The 11,506-nt window shown below is 33.7% G+C and overlaps 1 protein-coding gene across 4 annotated transcripts; it reads left to right on the forward strand.

The window, feature by feature from the left end:
- The first annotated feature begins 334 nt into the window (after positions 1-334).
- On the forward strand, positions 335-4,838 carry LOC128860502 (probable E3 ubiquitin-protein ligase makorin-1). 4 transcript variants are annotated; one of them, XR_008454250.1, is made up of 6 exons: positions 335-452; positions 1,272-2,523; positions 2,739-2,877; positions 2,943-3,080; positions 3,147-3,351; positions 3,431-4,838. XR_008454250.1 is itself a non-coding variant. In XM_054098075.1 (5 exons), the coding sequence occupies exons 2-5, from the start codon at positions 1,628-1,630 to the stop codon at positions 3,246-3,248; spliced, it is 1,275 nt and encodes a 424-aa protein (XP_053954050.1). In that variant the 5' UTR covers positions 335-452; positions 1,272-1,627; the 3' UTR covers positions 3,249-4,838. The 4 variants fall into 4 exon arrangements, 1 of the variants encoding a protein (XP_053954050.1); XR_008454251.1 differs by lacking the exon at positions 335-452 and adding an exon at positions 907-1,049; XR_008454252.1 differs by lacking the exon at positions 335-452 and adding an exon at positions 1,080-1,181.
- Positions 4,839-11,506: the final 6,668 nt, after the last annotated feature.

An 11,506-nucleotide genomic window follows, 5' to 3' on the forward strand; every position in this document is an offset into this window, starting at 1 on the left:
TATGCAAAAATTAGCTTAACAACTATTTCCCACTATGTTAAAAAAATTTAGTACTATCACCTTTTGGAGTTTAGAAATAAAATATGACGGAAGTTTTGAATAAATCCATATAGAAATGAAAATTTCTACAATTTATTTAAATTTTTTATGGCACAAGTTGCAATGTTTTTCGTACATCTATGCAATAGTGAAATAGTTTACCACATATTTTTGAAGCCTACTTCTTAAGTATATGTACCACTAAAAAATGTTTGTAGTCCAACACAGCCTTAAACTGAATAATTACTTTTCTGACAATTAACGAAGTCTGGCATCGTTTGTGTTTGTCTGTAGTGTAAATGTCAGTGTCAGTAAAAGTCAGAAAATTTGCTCAGCGCTTGCAGAAAAGACGCAAATTGTGAGGATTTTGTTTAAAGTTTTTGAAGAAGATTGGATAATAGTGGTGGAAAAAGGTGAACTTCATAGTGTAGAAACATAATTTATTATAAAACCTATGGTAGAAATATATTGGCAAGAGTTGCGGAATCGAGTCTGTCATTATATGTGCATTTCATATTTACCTGTATGTGTCTGTGCGCTTTAGCAATTGTTTTCTGGACATGGGTATAGAAGCTCAAAACACACATCTTTGCTTTTATTGGTGGTCAGAATAAGTGTTATGAGAAATATGCTTTTACTGAAAAGATATGGTAAAGCGATATAGAAAAAATGGAATAAATAGTGGTAACTAGTTGTGAGACAGCTACATACGTGTGTACATAGAATAGTGGTGCCACCTACCACTGCTACTGAAGAAATGAAATTTTAATATGTGCTGACATACATTTTTGAAATGTTTATATTTTATTTAACGTTTATTGTTTGTTTTGTTCATGGCTAATAATATTTTCACGGCCAAATGTGTATTCTCTAACATACTGCTTTGCCACATTCCTTAATTTCCTTTACTTGGCTGCACTGACCAAATGACAGCTGCAGAAATTACTCAAGGGTGCGTTTCGACATTTGCTTTTACGGAGTGATTTTTGGGATTTCATCTGAAATTTAAGGTTTTCTTTTAATATAGCTTTTTCTTTTCTGTCTTTGAGCATTATTCCTATTAAGCTTTTCGAATTAATCTGCTAACAGAATTAGTTGGCAGTTCCATGTAATGTATAGGATTTTAAATAAAGCATAACAAAGTAAAGGAAAAGAAATTGCAAATCATTGAAATTACCACACTGTATTGTGACCGTTACACCAATAATGTTGGACGGTGCTTTTGTTTGCAGGTAGACGGAGAATAATTCAAAAGTGAAGGCAAAACCAATAGAATCTGTCTGTTTCAAAGACGACAAAGGACGGAATACAAGGATCAAGGAACGAAGTTTGGCGTATCTGGCATTGTAGCAGATATAAAAAAGGAGAATAAAGCCGAAACAATAACTAGCAGGAGTATCGATATAATACTTGTGAATTCGTTTGCTAATCCGTGTGCGTGAAAAACGTGTTAATTTATTTGCCGCCATTCAAACCATCAAGTGAAAAAACTTGCGGCAGAAGAAGCAGAGCTCTTTAACACGTCTTTTTAACCAGTTCATTCAACTGAGGACGTTTTTTGAAAAGGAAATTAGGGTACAAAGTAAAGATGAGTGCCTCAGCTACTTTTACTCCATCAGTTGGAGGAGGTGGTGGCGCTTCTGCGCTACCAACCATAATGTCTAGCCTTGCCGTCGATGAGGGTGCAACCGCAGTGTCTAGGGCACCACCAAACATTGTAGTGAATCCGGCTATTTGTCGTTACTTTCAACGTGGTATATGTCGTTTTGGGAGTTTATGCCGCTTTTCTCACGATCTTTCCGGTGGTGAGGTCATCAACAATAGCAGCGTTGAAGCTGAATCAATTAAGCCTATCACATCTTCAAAAAGTTGCGCTAAAACTACAACGGAATCTTTGAACGGCCGACCAAGTACAAGTCGGCAAGATTGGGTAAATGCGCCAGTATTTGTACCCAAAACTTATCGACCAATGCACAACTTAGGAACAGCTGCCGATGATGTGACAAACGATGGTGCGGTTGGTATATGCTCAGAATATCTCGACATTCATAAATCATGGGCCGATGTAGTTGGTGGAGGTAACGAAGCACAACGTATGACCCTCGCTGAAGGAGCCGATGCTGAAGCCATGTCAGAAATGGTATGTCCATATGAGGGTCCTTGCCCTTACGGTGCCTATTGTTCATACGGCATACACATGGAACTTTGTAAAATGTGCGATCAATTATGTTTACATCCGAGCGATCAAACGCAACGTCGGAAGCATAATCAAGAATGTCTTCAGCAACATGAACAAGCTATGGAATGGTCATTTGCTATTGCTCGTTCTAAAGATAAGACATGTGGTATTTGCTTTGATACCATAATGGAGAAGGCAGGACGAGAGAAGCGATTCGGCATATTGCCTAATTGTAATCATATTTTCTGCCTGGAATGCATCCGCAAGTGGCGACAAGCAAAACAGTTCGAGCACAAGATTACGCGGTAAATTATATTCATTTAAATTGCATAATAGCTGTAAGGGTAGACATATATGTGTGTGATACATTAGGCGCGCATCCTATTTTGTAATATCTGTAATATATTTTAAAATGCAAATCTTTCTCTTTTTAAAACGGTAGCTATTTTCGAGTTAATGTCGTACATGTGAATATCAAAATATATATTGGAAATACAATTTCTAACCTACTTACTTGCAGCTCGTGTCCTGAGTGTCGTGTATCTTCAGATTTTGTTTGCCCCAGTGCCTTTTGGGTGGAAACTAAGGAAGAGAAAGATAAGCTACTAAACGATTATCGATTAGCGCTTGGTGTGAAAGACTGCAAATACTTTAAAAAAGTAACAATTTTCCATATTCGGTACTTTTTGTTAATAAACATTTTAAATTGAATTTATTTAAACAGGGTGACGGCAAGTGTCCATTTGGAAACAAATGTTTCTATAAACATGCTCTCCCCAATGGCGAATTAGTCGATGTGGGCTGTCCTAAACGAGCGCGCAAACTACATCGAGGCTCAAATGATTTCATTGATCTGTTGGATGTAAGTTCTCTTCACTTTCCAGGATTATCAAACGATATACAATACGGAATTGATCTTTTATTTTAGATTTACTTATGGGAGTTTGTCGAGCAACGGGACTACCATTGGCTTGATTTTCTCTCGGGCACAAGCGATGATAGTGATGATACTGATGTCGCCGATGATTAAGTAAAAAACAGTAAAATACCGCACTATCGCAAAGTTATGCAATAATTACATGCTTGTATATTTGATTTTATGTGCTACCAAGAGTAAAAACTTCGAAAAGAAGGTAAAACCTATACGAGTATAATAGTTATCATGTGAATTATCAGAGAGAAAAAAGTAATCAAACTATGATATTTTATTAGCTGAGGTTGAACCGTTCTAAAGTATCCTTTCATTGAATTGCATAATAATATTAACAAAATGCACAGATCAAAATGGAGGAAGCGAATTGGAATCTAAGAAGATGCAAAACATAATTTTTAAATAACAAATTAGGATAGGATGAATGAGCGGTTCTGGCTAAAACCAGTATAGAAACTGATGCGAATATATAGGAACACAATGCAACGAACCTTTTTCGATTAGTAGAAATAAACAGTAAATAAAGTAGACTTATACAAATCAATCTGCTTTCCAGAAATTCGAAAGGACAGTGAAATACTTCCGATAAAAATGGGCATTTCGAAAAAGAGTAGTAAAGTAAAAAGTGTGCAGTTGCATAATACTTAAAGTTAAATATATTTGCCTACATACGCTCATTTGGTAATTTGTTCGATGATGCAGAAAGCAAATTAGATATATTGAGTATGGAGAATTTATCGAAAACGAAATAAAAGCAAGCACACAATACGCTGGTAGCACTTAAAAAACAAAAAAATTCTAACAAGTGAATTCAAACCTATACATATACAAGTAAATTTAATTGTGATTTATACTCGTATTTGCCGCGCATATAAAACCGCCACCAGTGCGTTTGGGCGTGCGCCTGCCTTAAATGTCCCCCACCATAGCGCACAACAGACGTGCAGCGGAAGTAATATGAATAGTGGTACATATAATTTCGTGTATTATTAGTGATACAATAAATTTCTTTCATGTAATATTAGTAGAGTTGGAAGAAGAGGCAAATTGTTTGTTGCATGACGGAATATCTTTAAAAAGAAACTAGCCATCAGCTCGTGTTGATTCATGCACCTCTATTGCTGTCATGCTGCGACACAGCTTGTCTTATTACTCCACATCGTCGCCTTTTTGAGTTTTGTTTTAGATATTTGTTGTAAAGTAGGTAAAAGCTAGAATTGAGTATATGCAAACAGGTGTTTATTGATTACATTAAAAATAACGGTGCAGCATAAAAATGTGCGATTTTACTAAATTTTTTGTTTGTTACCTTTTTCTTTTTTTGTTTAAATATGGCATAAAAATGTATATACCACAAAAATATGAGTTATCTGAAAATTCTGAACATTTTCATTTGATTTGTTAGTAAATTACATTGAAAGTTAAATTATTTTTGAGCTACATTTTCAATATTTTTTTCCATTTCACCTGTTGTTTGTTAAATGTATGAAAAATATAAAAATTTGATTTCAAAGAATAAAATCAAACCCGTTACAAAAGCGTTTGTTACATATAAGCTTTAGAATTAACATTATTTTTATAAAAGAACTAAAACCCTCATATGATAGAAATAGCGTTAACAGAATTAGTACTATGAGTTACAAATAATACAAAAAAAAAAGAAGAAAACAAACCGTAAAATATATTAAAGTGACATCTATGTATGAATGTAAGCGCGATTTTGCTTTAACACCCACTAAAAGAAACATAAAATAAAAATAATCATAAATTTGTATTGTAATGTAACTAATTCTTCAATTATATATATATATACCATACACATACCTATACATACATACATATATACTATATATTGTAAACCTTAAATATTAAACTTAACAATAACACATCCAAAAATAATAAGATGGAAAATATATATTGTATTAAATTGAAAATACCTCCAAAAATTTATCTATAAAGAAATACTGTTAAACAGAAATTAAAGAAATCGAAATAATTATGAAAAGAGCTGTAACTTAAATGTAACCACGTAGGCATTGTTCTTATGTCTGCGTACACTTTTCCTCGTACACACAGTACTCATTTAACTATAATTACCGAAAATAAACTATCAAAGCATAAAGAAAACAAAAAAACTGTAACAAAAGCAAAATTCAAAGTCTAAAACAAAAGTCTAAATTAAAGAAGCAAACAAAATAAACTATCAATTTGTAGGCAATTAGAAACTAACTGCAACTACACATACAAATTTGGAATTATTTGTTGGTTGGCAAAATGGAGGTGAGTATAAGATGACTAGTTAAAAGATAGGAAGCGGTCGCCTTAGCCGAGTGTGGTTTCTGATTGCCGCAATTTTGTACATACCAGATTCGTTCCTCGTTTGGCACGTAAAACGTCAGAAAATCATAAAAGTACAGGGTGGGCCAAGGGTATATTCAATAACGCATTATAATGCGCAACGTACTTTTGCAGTGTTGGCAATGCGTTCAGAAATGCAAATATGGCAGTACTGCAAATGCATCGCGTTCCAAAACGCCATTTTTGTATCAAACGTCGCGCATTATTTGCAGGAAAAATTTTAATACTGCCAATCTATCAATTGCAACACTTGTCACATTGGCAGTGCTGCCAGCGCTGCAATTACTGCGCATTTATAATGCGTTTCTGAATATACCCCAAATAAGACCTTCCAATGTTAAGCACAAATAACTTTTATTTTTTAACATATTTACTAGAGTTATCGGTCCATATTTCTTCGAAAATGAGGATGAAACGCCGGAATCGATTTCAGGAGCTTCTTACAGAACATTGATTGAAAACTTTTTGCGGCCAATGGCGGGGCAGTATTCTGATTTGTGGTTTCAAGAAGATGGAGCAACTGCGCATACTGCTAGGCAGTAGTCTTTGGTCATTAGTAGGTCTTATTTGGCCCACCCTGTATTTAAAAAAAGCGATTCCTGACAAGGTAGCTTGGCAGCTTGCAAGTGTACTTACCATAAATACCCCGCTATCCATTCAATAAAACCCATTCCTTCAACATCATATTATGTGCGCAGATGATCACATCAAGTACACCAACATTAAGGAATAGTAAATGGAAACTAGCCCTGTCTAGTGAACAGTCTATCTAACAGAAAATTAACAACTTAAGGAGTTATATACAGTTAAAATTTTCAAAAATCGTTTTCTTTATTTTTTTCTTAATGTACATATATTATATTTAAGATTACACACAGGGAATATAATATCGTTCCGGTGAATTTTTTCGAAGTTACACTCAAATTTGAAAAGGCGTTTCAGAGTGCTTGGAAGTACAAGGCCATCTTTAAACGCGTTTTTCTCAAAATGGTGTTTTCAAAGTTGGTGACCAACATTTGCTCGAAAATGGCTAAACCCATTAGTCTCAAATTTTAACACGAGCTCTAAATATATTCTTTCGTAATTAATCGAAATTTTTTTCTCAACGATACATTTTTTTTTAATAAACGATTTAAGCCGAGATTTAGGTCAAAATTCGATTTTTTTTGAGAAACCGTCATTTCTTCGATTAATTACTAGTTTTAACATTACTTTAACGAAATCTGTTTGGTTTTTTAATTTCAGTGGATCCAGTTCAGAGATATAGTGGTCACAGCAAAACGTCTTTTTTGAGAGGAACTCCCGGAGATCAGCTGTAGCACTTTTGCAAATAAATATTTTTACTAAAACTAAGTCTTAAAATTCAGTTAAAAGATATCATAATATGTGTACAAATTTTTAGATCAATAAATTTGAAAGTTTTCTCAGAAAAAATTCTGGAAAAATCGTTTTTTTTGGCCGTCTAACTGTATATAACCCTTTAAAGCTGAAGATATCTAGCAATAACCAAGGTGCTTCTGTCCTCGGGTTGGGCAACTTGCGAAGATATTATTGTTGTTGTTGTTGCGTCTTCTTCAACACATCTCTCAATGAATTTACCGCACAGATTTTTTTGTTCAAAGTAAATTTCCACAATTTGGAAGCGTTGTTCTCACCTTAAATGATTCATGATGACTTGGCAATCCTTACTGAACAGAAATGTGAACGCAGCTTGCCATTATCAGATGTCAAACGTATTTACTGATATCGATAGTTCTCATGCAAGATTACCCATACGAAATTTCTCTCCCGAAATGCAATATTATAATATAAACTCAGAATATGGAGATTCTTATTTCAGGCAGCTTACTTACCCAACTGCCCAGAGACGATATCAATAAAGTCATAAAATTCGAAAAGAAGTTCAGAACGATAAGTTAAACTGGAATAGACCTGCATTTGAAAGGAAACTCCAGGAGTGTACCTTGCACTGGTACACAGATAGCTCCAAAACGCCAGAAGGCATAGGAGCTACAATATACGGCCCCAGAACCAAGCGTTCTGTGCTGATGGTTAGTTTTCCAAGCATCTTCCAAGCGGAATTGTCTGCCATCTGTCGCATGAGCAGAGATAAACTTAGACAGAAAATTCCGGAATGAGCTAATTGCCATTCTCAGCGACAGTCAGGCAACACTCAAGGCTCTATCATCCTGTGAGATTAAGTCCTCACTGATTCTTGAGTGTATCGAGAAACTGAATCTCCTAGGAAGGCACAATCATGTATATACATATATAATTGGCGCGTACACCCTTTTTGGGTGTTTGGCCGAGCTCCTCATCCTATTAGTGGTGTGCGTCTTGATGTTATTCCACAAATGGAGGGACCTACAGTTTCAAGCCGACTCCGAACGGCAGATATTTTTATGAGAAGCTTTTTCATGGCAGAAATACACTCGGAGGTTTGCCATTGACTGCCGAGGGGCGACCGCTATTAGAAAAATGTTTTTCTTAATTTTGGAGTTTCACCGAGATTCGAACCAACGTTCTCTGTGAATTCCGAATGGTAGTCGCGCACCAACCCATGCGGCCACGGCGGCCGGAATGCACAATCGCATCCAGCTAAATTGGGTCCCAGAACACAGGGGTATAACGGGGAACGAAGTAGTTTACGCATTGGTGAGAGAGGCTGAGGCCTCGCTATTAATAGGAATCGCACCCTCCCTTGCTATGGGACAATACACTACCAAGGAGAAGCTTAGAAGTGAAAAGCTAAGGCTAAGAGGGGTTTGCGGGCACCAAACTATGGGGCTACGCCAGGCGAAATGGCGTCAGCAAACCGCTTATTGATCTAAAAGACTCATAACCCTCCACAAGGATAAACTAAGAATGCTTACATTCATTCTTACAGGCCACTGGCAATTGCGTAGTCATCTGCACATGATCAGGGTATGGTCTACTGACGGTTGTCCTCCATTGCACCTTCTCCTGGAATGCAGCGCTACAGCGCGGAGAAGGTCGAGGCATCTCTGTCAACTGCAGCCAGAAGAAAGGTACATACGCTCAATCCAACCCAGCTCCATCCCTAGTTTAATAAGTGAACTGAGGTACGGTGATGAGGAGAGGGCACAAAAGACCATGAGCTCGAAGTGCAAACCTCGCAGAAAATCTAATCTAATCTAAACACACTTTATCGGAGAAGGAAATTGAGAATGCGCTAAACCTACATTTTAAAAACTTAATAGCTTTCAACTTCTATATTTGCCCAACATCCTATTGAAATAAGAACACTGGATTTTTTTTGTTAAAAGTTTTATTTGTAACTTTATTTTATTTATTTTTTTGCGTTTTATTCTTCTTATTTTTGTTCTTTTTGGGTTTTTTATTTTCATTTAGGTTTTGTTAAATGTCTATAAAGTATATATAATATATATTCTGTGTTTTTGTTAATTTTTGTTAGTTTTTTTTTTTGTTTTTAATTTTTTATTATTCATTTTGTTAAGTTTTTTTAAAATATTTTTGGGGGATTTTCTGGGGTTTTATTACGTTTATCATCTTCTTCGACTAGCAATCAGCATAATCAGCATCAAGATTATTATTATTATTTTCTTTATAGTACTTAATATATCCTTGTAATATAATTGTTAATGTATAATATATTTTTTTATATTTAATTATGCAATAATATGCAATTATGCAATAATTCATAATAATTTATTATAATAATAATTAATAATAATAATAAGTAATACAATAGTTTGTTGTTTGTTATTGTAATAATAATTTAATGGGCGTGTAATAAGTTGATTTTTAATAAATTGTTCTTATTTTTTCATTTTCTCGTGTATATGCAAGTTAAATTGTCTTAGTTTTTCAACAGCGGTTAGCTGTTATGTGGGCGTGTTAATTGGAAAATGGATTTAATGGGAGTGGGTGCTGGAGGGGGAGGGGCGATTTTGTGTTGATTGGGCGAGTACTGCACGCTTATTCATATATATGTGTGTATGTATGTGCGTGTGTCAACCTACTTCCAACTTCATTGGGCCGGCTGGGACGTCTCCATTGCATAATCCTCCATATATGCACACACCTGCCTATGTAAGCATTTATTTACATACATATGTATGTAAGTATGTGTTTATGCTTGTATGAATTTAAGCACGCATAATTAGCGATTATTATGGCCTTGCTGTGGGTGGAGCAACGTTTGTATCTTTGCATGTATGTATGTATGTATGTTTGTGTGCAGTAGTATGCATTGTATGCACCTAGGTGCGTCCCTTCGTTCATGTGTTTGTGAATGTGTGGATTTTTTTTCTACACTTTGAATTTGGATTTTTGCCATTCGCAATACTGCTGCAGCAATCAGCCACTTAAACACTTTTTTCGGCTTGATTTTTTATGACTCCACTCGCTTTTCTGATAATTAAATACTCATATGCGTGTTTGAAATGTAATCGAGCGGAATATTTTTAATTCAATACAATTTTTCAATTCAATACTATCTTTCAAATTTTCAATAATTCAATTTTTCAATCATCACGCAGCATCATTTACTCTTTTCTTTGGTTTTTATTTTGTGGCATTTATGGTTTTGTTTAATATTTAGCGAATGTTGAATTATACTTCGTTTAATAGTTTCTCTAATGTTTAGTTCAATAATAATAAATATTTGATGCAGCGTAGCTCCTCACGCCACTACCTAATATATATGTGTGCATGTGTGCACGTATGCATGTTTATGTTTGTTTGTTTATCAGCTGTTAATTTTAGTACTAAAAATAATAATTATTTATAATAATGTAATGATGATGCTGATAATTATAGTAATGATAATATTAATCATAATAATAATAGTAATTATATAATAATTATGATCATTGTAATAATATTCTTATTTTTCACTGCACTAAGCGTTTTACACGCTGAAAATTCTCTATCAATTCAGCAAAAAACTTGCGAATTGAAATTATGCAACTACTTTCTTTATTTATATACTTTAATTTAATTTATTTACGCTTTAAATGTAATATAATGTAATTAATTTAATTTATGGTATATTTTGTTTTTATACAACTCACTTTTAATTTGTAAATTTCTTTTACATGTCGGTGTATGCTTTCATCCTTTTTGGCTTGTCGCACATTCACTGGCGAACGAAGCGCTTTCATTATTTATATATAATATATAATAGTTATGTATCGTACAATATATATGTACGAGTAAATGGTAAATTATTCGTACTTTGTTTTTATTTTTAATAATATAATGCATAGTTAATTTTCTTATGCATTCTTCATTTCTTGCTTTAGTTTTAATTTTAGTTTTCCCTTGCTATTTTTTTACTATGTATGCATTTATGTATGTATGTATTTAATTTAATTACTATTTATTTAATTTGTAAGGTTTTAGTTTTATTTATTTCTCTATTTTGTTTACTACTATTACATTCCCTATGAAGTGTGGCTCTTACTCTCGTGAATTAGGTAGAAGTTTTAGTTAAGTTATTTAGTTTATATGTAAGTTAATTGGGTTGGTTCTAATAATCTGTATATAATGTGTGTAGGTATAATTATTTATGTATGGCAATTCTTCTCAAAAAGTTAAGTTAGTAACGCAACTTTCTTTGTTTCTTCCACTTGTATTTTTTTCTTCACTTGTATGAGTGTGTTTTTATGGGTGTGTGCATACATACAAATGTATAGGTATATCAAAATATGTTTGTAAGTTTATGTAATTTGTTAGTGTATAGTAAAAATGCACACATAAATAACTCATACCGTAAAAAGAGATAGACAAATTAACTTATTCTATAAGCAAATAAAAAAATAGATTTCTTACTAATTTTCTTTGATATTTTATGTTATTATTTTCTTTGAATGTCCACCAAGAGGAGTAATACATTTTTAGGAATTATCTCTGAATTTCCATGAAATGGTGTAATCAGCTTTACGTTTACAGTAATCAATTTTATGTAATACATTTTATGATTTTAAGATTACGTAAAATTCATACAGTAATCT

The sequence above is a fragment of the Anastrepha ludens genome, chromosome 4 (genome assembly GCF_028408465.1).
Source record: "Anastrepha ludens isolate Willacy chromosome 4, idAnaLude1.1, whole genome shotgun sequence".
Taxonomy (NCBI): Eukaryota; Metazoa; Arthropoda; class Insecta; order Diptera; family Tephritidae; genus Anastrepha; species Anastrepha ludens.

What these genes read in the sequence shown, in the direction of transcription:
- LOC128860502 (XM_054098075.1), top strand. Translation starts at nt 1,628, where the DNA reads ATGAGTGCCTCAGCTACTTTTACTCCATCAGTTGGAGGAGGTGGTGGC. An exon ending in TTCGAGCACAAGATTACGCG is followed by an intron (nt 2,524 to 2,738) that starts GTAAATTATATT and finishes ACTTACTTGCAG; the next exon opens with CTCGTGTCCTGAGTGTCGTG. An exon ending in ATTTCATTGATCTGTTGGAT is followed by an intron (nt 3,081 to 3,146) that starts GTAAGTTCTCTT and finishes CTTTTATTTTAG; the next exon opens with ATTTACTTATGGGAGTTTGT.